General features: G+C 45.0%; 1 protein-coding gene across 1 annotated transcript in view; it reads right to left on the reverse strand.

Moving 5' to 3' along the window:
• The window catches only part of FOXK1 (forkhead box K1), a 56,042-nt gene that overhangs the window by 10,331 nt on the left and 25,749 nt on the right, over window positions 1-19,962 (reverse strand). The window contains exons 2-8 of the mRNA XM_058035343.1: window positions 19,113-19,310; window positions 8,717-8,873; window positions 7,310-7,456; window positions 5,396-5,589; window positions 4,131-4,297; window positions 3,172-3,453; window positions 821-1,045 (exon numbers count right to left, since the gene is read on the reverse strand). Of these exons, the coding sequence (XP_057891326.1) occupies window positions 821-1,045; window positions 3,172-3,453; window positions 4,131-4,297; window positions 5,396-5,589; window positions 7,310-7,456; window positions 8,717-8,873; window positions 19,113-19,310 (1,370 nt within the window). The remainder of the gene's footprint in view (window positions 1-820; window positions 1,046-3,171; window positions 3,454-4,130; window positions 4,298-5,395; window positions 5,590-7,309; window positions 7,457-8,716; window positions 8,874-19,112; window positions 19,311-19,962) is intronic.

The following is a 19,962-nucleotide window of genomic DNA, read 5'->3' on the forward strand; positions in this document are numbered from 1 at the left end:
TAACCGTGAAGAGATATGGCAAAAAAATCTGTGGAAACATTCCTACCTTCATGAAAGGCCTCCAAAGCCCAGCAGTGCCCTTCATTTCAAACTCCCAAAAGCACCACCCTGAGGCAACAGAAGTGCTTGGCCTCTCAGAGAAAAAAGCCATAAGAAACCTGGATATTCCCATCCCAACTGAATAAAATCTGAGGTGCTGAGCAAGCAAGAGGAGGCTGCCAAGACATGGCTTGTATGGAATTTCAAAAAGCCATGCTTGACAAATGACTAGAACACATCCTGTGTATACAAAAATCCTACTTTCATTCACCTGGTGAAACAGATCTTGTTTCTCTCAAGCTTTAAGACTGTAATATGGGAAAGTATGTTATTTTCTTTTTACTTTACCGAGTCATGTTTCACAAGATCTAAAGAGCACCATGGAAATTTTATTATTTGGCACGCTGCAAGCAAAGGCTGTTGGTCAGAAGAAAATAAATGAAAACAGGCTCTCCACAAGAATCACTAACACTTTCAACAAGTAACCTCAAGAGGTGGAGAGTTTCAGTACTAACAACTGCATAGCCAAGGGCAAAGGAAGGACAGTGTGCAGGGCTTTTCCCCCAGGAAAGGCAGCAGAGTTGGACAGAAAGGAAGGGAACCTCCCACTGATTTACAGCTCTAGAAATGGAAAAATTGCAATATCTTTGAGCTGGACACATGGAATAAATTGACACACAGAAACAAGAGGAGAAAACCTTGCAGCTTTACAGCCTGGCTGGGGCAGGCAGGGGCTGGCAGGGAGCAGGGGCAGGCAGGGGCTGGCTGGGGGCAGACCCACCGTAGGTGCTGCCGGCGATGCTGTTGGTGGGCACGGCGTGTTTGCCGTTCTGGGTCACAGCTCTCACTGGGAGCTGGTGCTGCCCCAGGGCCACGGGGGCTGCCTGCTGCAGGATGGTGACAGTCTGACCAGGGACACCCTGGGCCATCTGGCTGGCCACTGTCTGGATGACACGGCTGGCCGTGGGGATGGTGGCAAACGCGATCGTCGGCTTCTCGTCCATGCCTGCGGGAGGGCAGAAAGAACAAGGATCAGTCACTGCCCTGGCTTAGAGGCAGGTTTTATTCTCATTAACCCAGGGATTAATGAGAATTAATTAGCAGGGATACACACCCCAGGATTACAATACCTCAGGCACCACAGAAGGTCAGGGATGGGTATTTGGAAACATTAAAATATTCTCTATTGTACATTTACTCCATCAATATTAAAAACGTTTTTCCTACAGCACAAGCCACAAGAAAAATTGAAAAAAATCAAACCCATCAATTTGACCTTTTGCCCTAAAAAGGCATCACCTCCCTTATTGGCACATCACAGCTGTGATATGGACAGCAAGCACTGCAAATCTCATAGCTTACTTTGCAATTTCAAACAAACCGGCCTGACTTTCAATACCACACAGCAGGAGAAGGCATTAAGATCTTAAACAATGCCTGGAGCCAAAAGTCTGCAGCAGCTTGCTGTCAGGCCTGCAAGGAGGCTGATTTACAAGGAAGTCTTCCCACAATTGCCAGCTTTTGCTGTGGAAGTACAGAGAAAAAACAGGATGGAGAAAAAATAAAAAGGAGAGCAGAGTTTCTGGACAGAGGTAACTGCTTGAGAGCACTAAAGCACTTTCCTCACTTCCCAGTATAAGTAAGGGGTCAGTTCAGCAGGTATGCCACAGACACAGGACAGCATCCTGCCAGGCAGCAGGAAAGGAGAGGAACCACTCTTCCAGGGGCTCTGTGGGTCTCAAAGGAGAGAGGGCAGGAAGCACAATCTCATTAGCCCTGTAGGAAAAGAAGGCCTCTCCCATTTGAACATTTGCACACAACAAGAGGAGTTGGATGTGACATCAGCACTGAGGTGAAACCTGCAGGCAAGCTGATGGCAATGGGGAGAGAAAAGGCAAGGAAAGTAAGGAGCTCAGGAAGGAAAATGCAGCAAAGAGGGAAAGTAGAGACAAGAAAAGGATACAAGTGAGACAAGCAGGGAAAGAACAGGCAACAGCAAGAACCAGGGGATGAAAGAAGGGAGCAGGTGACAGGCAGCTGCAACTTAGTGCTTCAGGAACATGCATGGGATCCAGACAGGAATTTCTACAGAATGCAAGTGAAACTCAAGCAAGATAACCAGTGCTGAACTAAAAATGCCAGGGGTCCTGCTGCTGCAAGAGGGGAAGCTCTTTGTCATTTTTGCCTTCCCTTAGAGAGAGAGAGACCATTGTCCCTCTGCCCACATAAAAGCAGTCACAGAAACCAGCCTTACTGCTGCTACAACAGACACTGCCCTTGCAGCACTAAAACCTTCTGAAATGGGGAGCAGACAAGGTGTTGTCTAGATCACAGCAAGAGAATATTTAACTCACTAAATCCCCCAAGGCTGGAATTTCCAGTTTTGGGACAAAAAAAGGGCTTTGTTCTAACTGGTTTTTGAAGACTGCTTTAATGGGGCACTGCCTGCACTTCCAGAAGCACATGCTTTCCTCTAGGAATCCAGGCCTGCAGAAAAGAAGGGCTCAATCATTTATTTACAAAACCATCCTGAAGCAGAGCTGCAGCCTTTCCCAGGTTTTGGCTGGAAAGTGCACATGCTTTCATAGCCAACACACAGGCATAATGCTGGTATTGGGGATAATTACAAAAGCATGGAGAGACAGGACAAAGGGGAATGGCTTCAAGCTGAAACACCAGGTATAGATGAGATATTGGGAAGAAATTCTTCCATGTGGAGGCCCTGGCATGGGCTGCCCAGAGCAGCTGTGGCTGCTCCATCCCTGAAGCGTCCAAGGCCAGGTTGGATGGGGTTTGGAGCACCCTGGGATAGTGGAAGGTGGCCCTGCCCATGGCAGGGGGATTGGAATGAGATGATCTTCAAAGTACCCTCCAATCCAGATAATTCTGTGATTCTATAGTAATAAGCAAATTTTAAGCACTGCACATTTCTCAGGCTCTGAAGTCTGTTAGTTTTGTTCCTCAGGAGACAAGGGAACACAGTTGTTCTGCTCTCTGGTGGAGACAAAAAATGGATGAGCTCTCATTTGGTTTAAGCTTTACCTGGAGAAACATCTTTTTTAATGGCTCAGTGCCCAGTGAGTGAAAACTTTCAAGACTTATTAGCAGAGTAGCAAGGGAGGTGAACGCTACCTCGGTGGTCAGCAGCTAAGTCCAACACTGCTCCTGCAGCTTCATGAGCTCCTCCTGCTGTGCCCTGGTTTGTGAGGATGTATCCATTTGCAGAGTTTGCAGAGGAGGTCACCACTCGGACCATGGTGACAGTGGGGGCTTGCTGAACGACGTGGATTGCGTGGCACGGGGGCTGCTGGGAGGTCACTATGGATGCTGGCATGTAGGCCACTGGCTTGGCCACCAGGGTGGATGGTCGGGGAGGAACAGCCATAATCACAGGCTGGGCACTCACTGGAGATCCTGGACAGAAAAGAGAAGCACATGCTAATAGGAGAGGCAAAAAGACCCCCATTTCTTTCATCTGTGCACTTACAGCCTTACAATGCTGCAGCATTAGCAGGAATGGAGGTAGAAACAAGCAAAAAAAAAAAATCAAATCTTCAAAAATACCACCCTCTTCTGCCTCTTCACTAATGTACAAAACCCCTACTTGTCACCTGAGCACATTTCTGTGAATAAAAACCATAATAATCATAAGAAAATACCCCAAACCAAGCTTTCTTTAATGAGCTTTGCCTTCCAACCTCACCCTACACCCCAGGTCAGCACAGCTGACAAGCAGATATTTACCAGGTCCTGGACACAGCACCAGAGCTTGGTGTAGCCAAGCTGATCTTATCCAGAGGCTGGTAAATGAGAGAAGTGAGCTGTGTGTTGCCATGGCTACTCTGCTGTCAGATCTTTACAGCCACCTAGCTCAAGGTGAGATCAGCTGTCTCTGCACATTCTGCCCCTCATCCGAAGAGGAGTCAGGAAAATGGTCTGAAGTTGTACTTGCACCATCAGTCTCTAACAACAAAGTGGAAAGAGAGTCCTGGATCCTCCAAAAAACAGTGCAGAAGCCTTCCTCTGCATGGTGTCCTCAGCATGGCACGTGGGGCAAGTGAACAGCAGGCCCTGGAACAGGAGCTACTCACCGGGCGCGCTCTGGGAATAGCGATACTCTGGAACTGAGGCCAACTTAGACCCAAAGTCGTGATCGTGTGGAATGGGTGAGCCCTCCCGTGACAGGCACTCTGGAGTCTGTAGGCCACTAGAGTGAGGGGACAGCAGGCCAGGGTGAGTAGGGGAGGCAGGAGCACTCCTGAAACACCAAAACACAGCGTTGGCAAGTGCAGATGTATTTTGACCACGAGACAGCAGCAGAGATCCAGAGCTATGTCCAGGAGAGGATTCTCTAGGAAGGACAACCTTTCCTCCACACCACCCACTGCAGTCCTGCTGGGAAGAGCTGAAAGGTACACAGGGACCCCACAAACACTCCAGATCCAAATATTGTTGTGTTATTCCTTGCTGAAGGAAACTGGACCCTTCAGATTTCATTGTTAGACCCACTGCTGACAGGAGAATCCCCAAATGCTGCATGTTCAGAGCAGTTTTACAACTTCAAGTCATTCTCAAATAACCTGTGTCAGAGTTTGAGAGTGGCAGGGAGAAGAAGAAAGATGGAAGCAGAGGCAAATGACTGGCCCTGCATATGCTTGCAGAGCAGTTGCTTCCCCTTCTCCCTGTTGCCTCCCTTCACAACCACTTGGTTCCCATCTCTGGTCCCAAACACGTGAGGAATTGTACATTTCTTTATTGACAAATCAGAATAAAAAGCTGAAAAATTCTCCTCCTGTTTCCCCCACATTTTAACAGAGAAAATAGGAGGTGTGGGAGGAATGTTCCATGAAACAGCTAGTGCTGAATTCCAAGTCTCCTCACAGCTACAAAGAAGCTGTCATTGCACAAGGCAGTGGAGCTGACTGGAGCAGCCACACAGAACTCCTGCTGCTCCACTGCTGACAACCACCATCAACCTGATCTCCCTATAGGAGACTGTTTTAAATACCACAGAAGTTATTCCCACTATGATCTAATCCACATCTAAACACAGCTTTCCTGAAATCAGAGATTGGCATCTGAAAACACTCAGTCCAGTGATAACTGCTTTGAATTTCTTTGAAATGATGCCAAAACAGATACGTTATTTGATGCATTTTTGTAGTTGGCTTCTGGATTTTTTTTCTGTTAAACACTTAAGAAGTCAGAACAATTTTCAGATTATGCCTCAGGACTAACTATATCACCTCTCAAACTATAAACAGAAGCCAAGTATACTCACTGTACTTCAGGGGAAGTTCTAGTTTATTTTCTTTGTAATGAGTTTGGCAGAGACATGAGAGGAAATTGAAGTTACCTGGAGGAGAGAGGCCCAAAAGGTGTTCGGAAGCAGGACACTCCTCTTTGCCTTCTTTTTCTAAATGCTTGTTCTACAAGTTTGGCTTCAGAGGCAGGGTCAATCCTCCAAAAGGAGCCTTTTCCAGGCTCCTCTTGGGAGCGTGGGACTTTAATAAAGTAACGGTTCAAGGAGAGGTTGTGCCGAATGGAATTCTGCAGGAAGCACAGGAATGAGCTGATTATTTTGCCACGAAGTAACAAAGACAAATGAGTTGCACCACACAGCTTGGAAAAATAAATCCACACTGCCAGAATCAGTGTTGAAGGTAGAAATAAGTCACTCAACTCACACAGCTCCAAAGTCACAGGAGAACAGCAGGAGGAACCTGGGGGAAAGTGTCAGAATTTCTCCTGACCAAGCTGAAAGATAATTTTGGTTGGTGCCAACCATTATTTAAATACATCTGGAGCCAGAGCAGTGACTTCTCTGTGGAAAGCCATGAAAGCAGAGCTTTTGCTGAGGCAGGGGGAAATCACTGTAAACCACATCAGAACTCTCTCAAAAGACAGGCTTTATTCTTGGCAAGTGGAAAAAGTTGCCTGAGCCTGTGCTAACTGCTCACCTGCCAAACGATTACCAGGGTGCCCAAACATGCCCTAGAGGACACTGTGTCTCACAGTAATCACAATGCAAGGCAGCCAACGTGCCCTCAGCAAGCTCTGGGAGGAATCCACGAGCTCTGTGGCAGTCTGCAGCTCTCTGGATGATGACAAGACTGTTTATCCTTTCCATTGTAACAGCCCATCTCTTACAGGGTGCAGGGCTGCCTTTTGGGCTGGGGAAGGGCTCAGCAAGCCTCTGTGTGCACAAACTCATCCCTCTTCCACTTTCAAACAAAACAGAAGCTTTTCTAGCAGGTTTAGACAATCTCTACACTGGTGAAGCCCTACAATGCCACTGGAGGGGGGAGAAAAAGGCAACTCCACTCCCTGCTGAAATGCAGCTCTCTGAAGCAGGATGCAGCAAGTGGTTCACAAAGCACAACTCTGCTGAGCAGGTTAGGGCAGGAAGTGAATTCCACAATTAATTACAACTGCAGGGAAAAGCCAGGGAGGCAGAAATGTATTTATTCCAACTGCACTCAAAGTGCACCAAGCAGTGCTGCTCCTGCCAGTTGCACACAGTGAAATCAGCAGCTGCAAGAGCCTTTGCAGCTGTATTAGTGCATTACATTCAAATGGCAACACCCATGGCAGAGGTGTGATGCCAAGAAAAAGTCTGAAAGCAGGTGGAGTTGAGGTTCTTGAACCTTTGGAAGCAGCCCTCAAGTGAACACTGAAGTTTGATTTAGCATGTGTTAACTACATCCAAACTCTCCTCTGAAGCTGGTCAGGTTTCCTTGAGTACCACAAAGAGTCCATGGACTCCCATTTTCCCAAGTTCCCACTCAAATTCAGAACTTGCAAACTGTGACTTAGGCAGTGCAGCTGATACACTGGGAAAACAAAACATCTGTAATGATTTAAGGTGCTATGATTAAAAACTGGAGCCTCAGTTTTAGGCTGGATATCCTCTGCTTGGAGAAATCATGTCAAAGATGAGGTGAAGGATTAAGCAAATATCTGGGCAGAGGAGTGACTGATAGCAAGGATGTAGGGAAATAAAATACAAAATGAAAGACATGACTACAACATTAAAAGAGGAACTAGTGAGCCCAAGAGTAACACACTACATTGCCCTACAAAGTATTCAAAAAAACCCCAACAAAACTAATCACCCACAAATGAACTAGTCAGTTTGTGTTAAACAAATTCACTCTGGGAACAGTCAAAGCAGCTCTATTCCCAGTGCCCCAAATCTTTAATAAATGCATTTCAAAGCAGATAAGCCATGTCAAAGTAGTTTAAAAGCATGTCAGTGTCAAGAACTCACCTGCCAGCCTTTGTCAGCAGTCCTGTAATATGGATAATGCTTGGTAATGTGGGCATAGATCCCACTTAGTGTTAATTGCCTGTCCTGTGCTGAAGATATAGCCTGCACAATTAGCTGAGCATAAGAATAGGGTGGCTTGGATTCATCCTAAGCAAGGAAAAAAACCAAAAAAAATTAGTTACTAACAAAGAATTCCTACAATGCAGTGTACCACAATCCAAACTTAAAAAGCACATTGGGCTGTAATTTTCACTGATGCCAAGAGAGCAGCAGGGCAGCTAAGAGAGCATCAGCTCTCCCACTGCTGTTTTATGCTGCCAGCACCCCATTTAGCACAAGCATTTGTGTTCAAACAGAGCTACAGGGCTGAGTCAGATCAAAGTATCTCCTTCCATCTCCCCACAAACACACATAAACCCCAACTTCAATCTAATTCCATACCCCACTGACTGTCCCACACATGCCTGCACCAGCACAAGGAAAGGGGTCAAGACAGGCAAATGGAATCAAGAAATAGAGTACAGGTACATTCACTGCTTTCTGTGCTCATGAATTAAAGCCTTCAGTTCTGCCCAGCTGCAGCTCCACTCTGCTAGAAAGGTTTGAGGCTGTATGTTATCAGCCCTCCTCCCAGCAACAAGCCCAACATGAAACCTGATCCCATCCCTTCCCTTCTCCAGCAGGATTTGTTTCATTCTAGGAACTTTAATTTGTTTGCTAGATCTCGTATTTCCAACTCTTCACATTACTCCATCAAGAACAACCCTTCTTGTCTCAAGGGAGAATTAACTCGACAAAAAAAGCCACCTAGTAGTGTGCTCCTCCACCCAATCCCAAATCAGGTGGTTTTGGATATGGAACTTTTAACTTTGATCTGAAGATCAGCTCACCAAAATTACATTTTATCACTCTAACCAAGTTATTTTTTTAATCTAGATTCCACTTGCCACTCTCCTTGTTTAACGCCTACTTGACAGGCCTTCATGTTTGTTTTAAAGTCTGACTACAGACTTCTCATGACAAGGATCTGGTTTCTTCCCCTGCTTCTGCTTTCTCCAACTGTGTTTTGCAAAATACCATTAATTAAAAGAAGAAAATGAGATGCTGAATTTTATGTGCCTCTTTATGGGATCTTGATTTATCAAATAAGCAAAAATATTATTCTTGCTTAAACACTTCGGTGAGTGATTTGAATACATTTTAGGCAGCTAAACAAGCAGAGACTACCACTAAGCCAAGCACAGCTGGAAGGAATGACCTCCACCCCCTGCAGGACACTGTACACAGCACCCTTATGGCCAGAGTGTTCTCAAACCCCTTTAAACTCTAACCAGGACTAGCAATAAAGCCCCAGGCTTTAATAATCCTCCCAAGGAGCAGTGCTGGGTAAGAAATGTTTGTGTGAACCTTTGGGCTGTCCCCGCCAGATGCGTCTGCCTGCTGCTCTGAGGCTGCCTTCGCCGCATACTCTGCTGCCAGCTGCAGATCCGAGGTAATGTTGTGAACAAAACGATATCCTGAGGATCCAGCACCACGTGGACTGGCTGGGCAGGAGTTGGGAACACTGGAGAGGCAAAAAAACCCCAAAATAAATACAGTTGTTATTTCATTTATTAGCAAGGCATGCAGTTGTTACTCTCGGAGGTACAGTAAAGCTCTCTGGTCATGGAGAAGCAGATGCAACTTTTGCCCCTGTGGCTTATCCAAAGCCCAGACAGATTGAGAAAAAATCCACCAGAGATAAAATTGGAATTTCTACAAAATCCTGACACTCCCTGCCATATACACGTCCTGCAATCACGACACAGCAGCGTTTCAAAGTATTAAACAACTCCTTTGTGTTTAGAGAAGCACTTCAAACTTCAAACATACAGTGTATGAGGGATGAATATTTAAGTAAATGGATAGTTTGTTATTATGACTTGTTAAGGAACAACACACCAATCTCCTTGTAACACAGATCATAGTTCATCAATCCTTCTAACAGACACTTCTACAGCATCAGAGCTAAGGCACCCAGGGCAGGGATCTGCCATGAAGGTCCCTGACACCACATCTGAGCTCCACAAGCCTTTCCCTGACACCAAACAGCCGGAGCCAGGCGTTTCCTTGATTCACCCCACACCCATGCAGCCAGCAAAGGGGAGCTGCACCCACTGCCTGCACACAGAGGCAGCCCAGCATCAGTTCTGGCTGGAAAAGGCACATTCAGAGTGGCAGGGCCACCACAAGATGGCATTACAGGAACGGTGACTGAGCACCACAGGCTGTGAAAGGTGATAAAATGCTACAAACACATAAAACGGGGCTATAATTTGCAACATCACTCAGGCACACAGAAATGAGTGCTGCAAGATGAGAACTAATTAGAAAGGCTTGTCCAGGGATCACACGTCCTTGATTTTTAGGGTTAGAAGAATCAAAGAATGGTTTGGACTGGAAGAGCCCTTAAAGATCACCTTGTTCAGCCCCCTGCCATGGGCAGGCACACCTCCCACTGGACCAGGTTTTTTCCAAGCCCCATCCAACCTGGCCTGGAAGGATGGGAGGGGAGGGATGAGTCTGGAAAGCTGAAGTTCCCTTTCTGTGTCTCTCCCTGTCCTGTGCTGTCCAGAATTGAGGGACTCAGAGCCAGAACAGCAGGATGCACAGCCAAATCCCAGGATTACAAATGTCTTCTAGGAGCAGAGAAACAGTAAACAAGAAAGCAAACCAATACACAGAAGATTTACATAGCAAAACAAGCAGTTCAAATGGTATGAAAAGATGCAAATTGAAGCTCACAGCTGGAACTAGAATTCAGTAAAACTGGCATAAACAATCCTCTTACTGGTGAAATGCCCAATAACTGACAAACAAATGCTGACACTCATCACAGCACTGCACCAAATGCTGTAGGAAAAACCCCTGAATATGGTCCCTTCCTCAAAAGGTGATCTCACATACACACAGGGATGGAGAGGAAGCAGTGAGACAACCCCTGTTTGCTCAGTGGGCAATACCTTGGGTGCAGAAGCAATTTGTCAGTGTAAGGAATGAGCACTTCCTACCACAGTCCAGCCTGTAAACTGAGAAGTGCTGCTACTCCTTGTGGTGTCTCTGCAAATGGCTGCAGTGCTGAGCTCAGCACAACCCAGACTGGTTTCTTTTAAAAGTGAATTGCAGAATGGGGGAGGTGGGGGCAGAGAAAAGCCAGCAGAAATATCCAGCAACAACAAACCTTTGAAACAGGGAACTCAAGCCCTGTACAGCCCCTGGTAACCCTTTCAGTGCCCCCCAATGGGGGGCATTCATGGGTGATGCTGTTCAGAGCACAGCAGAAGGTAAAGCCTTCAGGTAGTGCAAGGTATAAAATGTTGATGAGCCCATACTTACAGATCTCCCTTTGCCAGAGATAAAGGCATTTCTTGCCCAGCCTTTCAAACAGCAGAGACCTATTTGTGCAGGAAAATGAATGAACATTTCCTACTCCAAGCTTTGGAAGTGGGTAATACTAAACCACAGAAGACACTCTTGATGTCTTAGTATTCACATGAGGAGCTGGTGTGAATTTAATTATTCTGCTGTCATTTTTCCATAGCTTCTTCACATACACACTTCTTATAATGTGCAGATAATTACAACTGAAAGCCATTTTCATACATGAAACAATGACAAACTAAAACCACAGTGATTCTTTTTGTGTTTGGCACCCAAGCAATTATTGTTACACACGGGGTAGAAGTGGAATAGGATGAAACAGCTTTCTGATTTTGTTATTTGTCTGCAGAAATACACAAACAGCAAACCACAGAGACAGCAGCCAAAACTCAGGACAAAGATATGGAAGAAAGAAAAGTTCTCCAATAAATCCATGCTCTGCAGAGCTGTATTTCTCGCTTTTTCTTTTTAATAAATACATAAATAAAAATAGATAAAAGAATTTATTCCTTTATTCAGGATCAGCAGAGCAAGCAGCTCAGTTTTTGCCTCTCCAGCTGTAGCATCTGAATTTCAAGTATGATCTCTTTCTAAAAAAATAAAAACAAACAAAGCAAAAACCAAAGGGAGAAACCCATTCCTTGCAGGGCTGTGATTCTCTGGAGTGTTGACAAAGCCCTTCCAAACAAAAGTGTTAATAACTTGTAGAAAAGCCAGGCTCTCCCAGCAGATATTCACTGAAGAACAGGATCAGGATCATCCCCTAAAGAAGCAGCTGCCCCCTGGGACCGCCACAGTGATACCAAAGATTTGGAAGAGATACTAATCTTTTATCAGAATGAAGCCCTTTTGTCCAGGCAGATCTGCTTCCTTTCAGCCTGGATCAATGATCAAATCAAGAGATGTGGGGACAGAACAAACACCAGGTTCAGGCACTCCAAGCACAGACAGGGTAACACATGCTGCTGAGTGCTCAGGCTCTCAGTCAATCATCACAGCTCTTCAGAGGGGAGGCAGAAAGAGCTGACTACTGGAAAAAACAAGGAGACACAATCTGTTCCCCTCCCAACATGGGACAGAAGGAGTGAAGAAACAGTTTTACTAAAAATACCCCTCTGAGGGTTAAGTTAAAATTAAACATTAGTGCAGTCAAAAGAAAACAAGCAAACACAATGCAGTGACATCAGTTTCCTGGAGTTCCTGGAATTCTCCTCACCACCCAAAGCCAGGGGCTGGCCGGGGATGCTTGCATGTACTCACACCCCCTTTAAAAATATTATGAAACAAAGAGTTTTCCCTACAAACACCTGTTTGTGCTATAAAGCAAAAATCAACTGCAAGGATACCAATAATGATTTGTTGCATATTAACATGGCATCAATACTTGGCCATAACTTGATCCATGTTGATACTATAACCTTTCACTGAGAAAAGCACCCCTAGGTCTGCAATTTCACCCTGCTCTGACATCCCACCACACTGCTGTGATCCATGCTCACTGTCCAGGCTGGCAAACTCAGCTTACAAGCAATCCAAGTTAATTTGGGTTAGGCTTGCTTGATATTGAGGAGAGCATTTTGGAGAGGAACCAAGTGTTTTGCACCACTGAAAGGCACACAGAGCATGGAAATAACCCAGCTGCAGTTACCCACAATCTTAATCCTATGGTACCATGGTTAATGCCCCAAGTGCCAGAGATCTTTGATATCCATTGAGGATTCAGCATCTCAACGTGAAACAGTGACTGCAGGCAGCCACTGAGCCACAGCTCTCTAAATACCATGCTGAGAACTCAGCTTTAGAATCAGACTACAACCACGTGCTGAATCACACCAGTCCTCTGCAGCATGTTTTCCATTTCAGACTTAACCCTTCTCTGGCAGGAAGGCCAGCAAGATGAGGGCTGAAGGCAGTGTCTGCAATACACTCACCCATGTAAGTGGCAGGATGCCTTTAAAACACGGGGCTTGAACGTTCTTTGGAACACCACAATTCACTTTCAACTCCTGCCAAGAGGAACCCAGCCTGCAAGTTCACAGCACTTGCTAGCAGCAATTAACTCTAAGCTGCTGGAGAGTGTGTACAATGTGCTGCACTGCTATTGGAATGTCCACAATCAGTTTGTTTAACCAAAGAATCAGCCTGCAAAAATAGGGCGTACCACTGTGTGCATGGGGCATTCCCACCAGGACACTCTGTGTTGCTTGTCTACTCTCATTAAAGGAAAAAAGAAAGGAAAAAGGATAGAGCAGATCCAGAGAAGGTACTGACAGGGATAAGCAGGATGATTGGAGATATGGAATGGATTTCATACAAGAAAAAATTGTTAAAGACAGAAGCTGAGGTGCAAAGTGACAGAGCTATAAAAACAAAGCCAACAGGAAGTGTTCAGCTCTTGGCCTCTTGCACCTGAAGAGATGGTGAGCACAAAATGAAACCAAGCAGCACTTCCAAAACAAAAGAAAGTGCTTCTATTTCTGTGGCTACACTGTGGGGTGACTGTGGGGTAAGACAGGGCTGATGAGAAAGTCTGTGTGAATGGAGAAGGCCAGAACACAAATTCTTGGGGAAAGGGAAGGACAGAGAAACCATTTAGAAGACAGCCATAAGTCCCTGGTCCAAGGCAGTCTCCTATCCAAAAAAATGGAGGCAAACTACACCTAAGTCAGCATTACTCTGGTTTTTATGTTACACAATCCCCAAGATATCCATGTCTGAGGCAGAACACTGCTACAGGGATCTGTTCCCTGGGCACATTGAGATTCTCACATAAAGATTTCCACAGTCTCTCAATACTAGGCACGTTTTATGGACTAGGCAGTAATAAAAATAAAAATGAAGCAACAAGTACTTACATTATTTATTTATGGTCATATTACAAGTCTGTGAACAATCTGGAAACCAAAACACTCCCAAATTCCAGTGCCAACTTCCCCAGAAGGAGAGGCAGTAGTACAATGCAGGAAAGTCGCCCTATTACTCAACTGAGTGATCAAGCTATGGAGGCTAAATTTAAACCAGGTATATGGAAAAAGCACATATCCTCTCTAAGACAAAGAGGAAAGATTACCTGGGGTCCCATAAAGAATTGTTCACCTGACTCGGAATCTACACTGCTAAAGAGGAACAAAACCAAAATTGCTGGTTTAGGATATGATATGCACATGGTAGTGCCTTTGAAAAATTCCCATGTGCACATTTGTGATGCAGGTAAAAAACACAGCAGGGATAAGAGTTACAGCCTTGGCAACACTGCCAATACACAGATTCCAGTCTGAATGGGCATTTTTAAAGCCCCTGTTGGGTACAGAGAAAAAAAAAATAAAAAAAAATCACCATTTCTTATAATCCTCCCCAGTCTGTTCCTCGAATGCAAGCTAGAAGTGTGTTGCCCTGGGCACAAGGACTATGGTTAGAAAAATAGCACAAACCTCTGACAACCACAATACTCCATAAGCCTGCAAAAAGGGGCATGAAGATACAGGGACTCTTTTCATGTGCAACAAGCAAGAATCAGGTCAAAGTACAGCCCTTGGACTTGCGAAACAAGCCTTTCCACGATACACCAATCAGCAAGAATGGCTGAGAATCCTCCACTGCTCTCACCTTCCCCAGCCCAGCCCCAAAATTGTAACTCAAAGAAAGGCAAGTCCTTGCACGTTGCATGTTTCAGACAGGTTTCAGAAGCAATCACAAGTGGTGAGACTGCCAAAACCAAGCTGGATTTTGATGTGAAAGGAGAAATCTGAGAGCTCCCCTGCCTGCTTAATGCTGAAGAAAACCAAAGCTGTCGAACAAGCCACAAGTGAGAGAAAGTGAGCTATCCACGAAAGGTGAAATTGTTATTACTCGTCAGTGCTCCAGTGGTTCCCCTGGAAAGGAAGTGACTTCACTCCAACTGTGGATTCAGTGAGCATTTCATACTCATTGGGGAAGAGGAAGTGCTCCTGTAGCTGGTGACATCTGCAACCCTTCCTCCAGCACATGGCTTGGCACATGTCCTCTAGCACACGGTCCATTATCTGCAATAAACATGCGTAGGAGCTCCCCAGCCCAGCACAGGCTGCTGCCTCTCTTATGTGATGTATATGCATCATCCTCCTTGGCTTGTGGTTTGGAGACTTGGGTGATTAAAAATAATCACCTCTCTGTCCAACCGTGGGAGTTGCCTGAGCTGTGCATTCTGCCTGAGTGCAGGAAGTAATGTATAACTGAGATGATGCAAAAGAGCCTGCAAAAAACCTGCCTTGGAGCTCTTCAGCAGCGCTTCAGTTCAATGGCTCACAGAGCTCTGGGAAGAGGCAAAGCCTCAACGAAATGGAACAGGGAATATTTATGCATCCTGCTCCAGTGAGTGAAGGCATCCACTGAAACGAGGCTTCATTCAGCCTCCCCTACACAGAGCAAACGTGCAAGTGCAGGCTAAATCCCAAGGGTTGTGAAACAGCAGTGCATGGCTATCCTAGAGCCTATAAAAAAAACCCCTCCTTTTTCCCAGCCTAGTCTGGATCAAAGCAGAGCCATGGAACATGGCTCACACACACTCATGTCATGCTTTATGGAATAAGAGCTCAATACATAATTTATCTACTACACACGCCTATGAAGTAGTAATTACACTATGCATGCATAAAAATCAGACAATGAATTTAAATGACCTGTTAAAGGCCACAAAACAAGTTGGTGGCTAAGTCAAGATAATTGCAGTTACCTCTGAGTAATCCACTATCAGAGCATGCAATGTGCTACTGAACTCATTTCTCTCAGTGAAAAAAGGACCATATGAAACCAAACAATTCAGCTGACACCTTCTGGTTTACTAATCAAGCTTATAGAACAAAAGAAGTTGATCTTTCATTATTCATGCCATTAACTGCATTGCAACCTAGTTATCAACCCTTCTAGTAACAGCCAGACATGGGCAGGCACATTAAGAGCTAACAGTTAAAATACTAATCTGGCTTCACACACAAATATGTACCAGTCTAGCTGGTAACACTGACCCTCACCAGGCACTTTTCAAGCAGTTCTCACAGGACCCTAACGACTCTTACTCCTACACGTCAGAAAACTTTTTTTGCTGATAAAGACTTTGTTTGTGAGCTAAGAATCCGTGACCTTTCTGTGAAAAAACCCAAACAAGTACAAGACAAAACGTTCACGCCCCAAGTTATTCTAGTGCAGAGATAAGGCAGAAGTAGCAACTGTAAAATGTGAATAATACTACTGACCTCCAGAGTAGGACATTCAGTATTTCTATACTGTTGTCTGTGTGTGTGTATATCTCACTGAGAACATGTGTAGAATAGGGAAGCAATTAGAAAGAAAGAATTTAATTTTCACAGATATTAAAACCACCCCAGCTCTGAGGGGCAAGGATGCAGAAAGATGCTATTTGGTAAACTGAGTTAAGTTACTGCTACAGGGCCATTAACAATGACTAGACCATAGTAAAAAGGAAGCTAAACATGGTAAATCTAAACTCCAAGTCAGTAAGACTTTGAGACCAGGAATAGAGTCCTGCATCACACCTTGTCTCTGTAGACCTGATAATAATCCAAGCACAAGCCACTCTGTGGCATGGGTTACAACAGAGTCACATATATGCAGATATTGTGCATTTATCACAAAATCAGGCAAAGTGAAGTGTTTGCAGTACAGGTGAGAAACTGTGTGGAACCACTGTCACTCAAAGAGGAGCCTCCAAATCCAAGGTGCAGAAGCTTAAAGCCATGTACTGACAGACAGTTCCTTAACTCCTGAATTTTATCTCCAAAAAGTAGAGCTGAATTCAAGCAAACCCCACATGATTTTCACAGAGCTTTTCAATGCCTTGAACCTATTGAGGAGCAATTCAGTGCTACTCTGCCCTTTCATATGTTGTGCAAAATGGCAGGCTGCTTCTACTGAGCTCCTACAACCACAGTGGCCTTTTCCTTTCTGCAAAAGGAAAGAAAAATGCAAGTCTGATTTTTTTGAAAAGGAGTTTTGAACTCAAATCAGGAACAAATAATCCATGCCTGCTTGCAGCCCTCCCAGTATGCTGCCAACCAACATTTTCCCTTACAGCTGTACAACAGCACTCAAAACACATCCACACACAGCCCCTCCTGGAGACAAAACACCTAGCTGAGAAAACAGCGAGCACATTTCTCCCCAGGAATAAGCAGGAATCTTGCTTTGCAAAGCTGCTGAGGGTGGCAGGTTTGGTTTTGTTTAACTAAAGCTCATTCCCTCTCTAGGCACTGCACTTTGCAGAGGGAAAATAAATAGGCTGGAAAAAGCCCAGAAGCTTGCAGGGGAGAACGGGCAGGGAAGCAAGCTGCAGTGTAAACAGGGAGGCAGAGCAGGGCTGGGGGTCAGCAGGGCAGGGCTGGATCTGGGGGGGAGAGCAGGTACAGCCCCTGCCCTACACCAGGGTGGAGGCAGGAAAAAGGGGCCAGGAGCCACTTTCCAAAAAGGAAATTTCACGCTGCCCAGGATTTCCAAACTGCAATAATTTTCCATGGGCCAATCAGGGAGGAGCAAGGCAAACGCACCAAATTAGGAAAGTAAATACTAGAAGGGGGAGAGGAAGGAGGAGGAGGAGAACCCAGCAACCACCTCCCAAAGGCAGCAGTGGGAGAGGGGTCTGAGTTTCATGCTGAGCCCCACCAGCCCTCCCAGCTCTGCCTCTGGGAAGGAGGAGAGGACACTGTGCCAGCCTCACCCAGCGCTGTGAAGCCACCAAGAGAGCAGAGAGCTGCCCTGGAAGTCAGAGGGCCAGAATGCACAGCTACATGCTCCCAAAGGAGCATTCCCTTCTCAGGCAGAAACACCCAAATCACTTCCCAAGCCTGGCCCACAGGGGAGAGCTGCAAGACCCTGCTGGGGGAGAGGGGAAGGCTGAAGGGGCTGAGCAGGGATGTTTACAAACGTGCCAGTCCCTCCTCTGTAAGAGGAACTAGGAAATGAAAGGGCTTCAGCAAGCGAAACCTCAGATGTCTTTTGAGGTTTTCTGAAGACTTGGCTGGCTCAGCTTCTGCTCGAGACAAACGGATGCAATCATTAATCATCCTCAGTAAACACTGCGTTAGGGGCTGAGCACAACTCAACACTACTATTTCCACTTTCTCCTTATGCAAAAGAAACATTCCCAGGGAATCAAATATCAGTTGCAGGCATATGCCAGAGTCAAAAGATACAGCCTCTGTTAGTAACACAAACCACACTGTGCTGCTTTGCACAAGATGACTGAATGGAAACTAACTACCATATGTTGGCAAAGGAAGCATCCCCCTCCCCTCCCAGCAACAAGCTTCATCTAAAAAGAGAAGGTTAAATATAAACCAAAAGCAGTGCCTGAACAGAGGACTAAAACCACAGCCACCTCCAGCCCCCTCTTTCTAGAATATCTGCACTGCACATCTGTGCAGCTCTGTAAGGCGGTCGGAAAAACCCAAACAAGCCTCTGGATCATGCAAACCCAAACCAGCTTCATTGTGACTCTGAAGTCTCAGTCTCAGCCATGCAGATTTGAATACTACTCACTGAATTAGTGCTGTCAGAAGAGATTTGCATATTATACCTTTTTACAAATGTACAGACAAGAAAACAACCCAAAGGCTACTACTATTACCAGGCACACTCTTGCTATTTTGATGCCCACATGTTTTAAAATTCTAATGCATCATCCTATACCATAAAGTCTGCTTTACTTTACAAAATGCATGATACTTCAAGTAACAGATTTAACTTTAAAAGATTTCACTGAAACTCTGTAACATCAACTCTTTGCTGAAGAAGAAAGAAAATATTTCATACAGTAACTTGATGTTCATCTTATTTCTAATGCACATCCACTGATCAGATCATTTACAAAACAGGATACTCGCCCAGATGTACATTTAGATTGCTCCAGCCCCTCAGTACATGGTCAGCATCCTACCCCCATTTCCTTCCACTCCCAGGAAACCACGTGCCAATGGCCACCCCGTCCCTAACTTCAGATAACAGCAGCACCACCCAGCAACAACAGAATATTGCTGGGATAAAAATAAAACAGGCAGTCTTAAGATAGAAAGTATATGCCTGCTTTCTTTTCTCCACGCATATAGGTAGCTCTCAATAAATATTTCTAATTCCACTGCCAAATATAGACTCTATATGTAACTCTATAGTGTGAAACCAACACTCAAGTTTACCCTTGAACCCTCTGTGCTCTTAAACAAAATCCTTGTGCCCTACTGCTGGCCACCATAACGTTTTTTAACAGTCTCCCATCATTTTGAACATCAGAGATTTAATTAGTTATTTTTAATGGGGCATTTCTTGCACCAAGGATACCGAACAAAGCAGAGCAGACAGACTGATGTCAGAGAAGACATTTTTGAGAACATCTTACCTGATAGTGCCTGTGGGGGATGGGAGGGGGCTGACCACGCTCCGGAGATCCGGCTCCGGGATGTGGATCTTCAGAGGTGATATCTGAGGGTAAAGTGGCCGAAGGGGATGTGTTGAGGCTTCCTCTTTTACTTCCTCTTTATGGTATAAAGATGTGAACTGGATTTTTATAACCGTGCTAGGGAATCGGAAAGTACATCTGGAAGAGAAGGAAAGGGAAAAGTCAGATTCACACATGATACTGAATGTACTTGAGAGGTTTTATATGCAGTTGAAGCATCATTAATTAATTCAAAGTCCAACATTCTTTACTGATCCTTCTGCCTCGTGTCTTGGGCAGAATTACTGATCATTCATAAAGCTCTGTAAATACTTCACAGTGAATCATGGCCACCTAGAGATGAGATGCAAGCTGAAGATTTGGATAAATTCAGTGATTTCCTCAAGGCCATGTATTCAATCAGTGACTAAGCAAGATGCACTCCTGTAACAACAAACTCTTGGGTTCCTGCAATGTATCAAGGACTAGGATCTATTTTTTTATTAGCTCACTGTACCTATCTCAGCAAGATCCAAGTCCCTAGAAAGAATCAAACCACAAGCAATAGGAAACAAAACAGCCATAAAGTCCAGATAGAGCAAGAAACAGCCTCCAGGTAAGATCAGAGAGTACTATTTAAAGACTTGTCTCTATATATTGTATAATTGATATCCATTTATATTTGTGCACATGATTTTAAAGGATCATCTAGCAGGTTTCAGATTAAAATACATTACTTTCGAAGCGCCTCCCTTTAGGGTTACAGCTAGCAGGTTTACAACAGGGCCCCTGCAAGCCTGTGGGGCCTCAT

This window comes from Melospiza georgiana, chromosome 16 (assembly GCF_028018845.1).
Source record: "Melospiza georgiana isolate bMelGeo1 chromosome 16, bMelGeo1.pri, whole genome shotgun sequence".
Classification (NCBI taxonomy): Eukaryota; Metazoa; Chordata; class Aves; order Passeriformes; family Passerellidae; genus Melospiza; species Melospiza georgiana.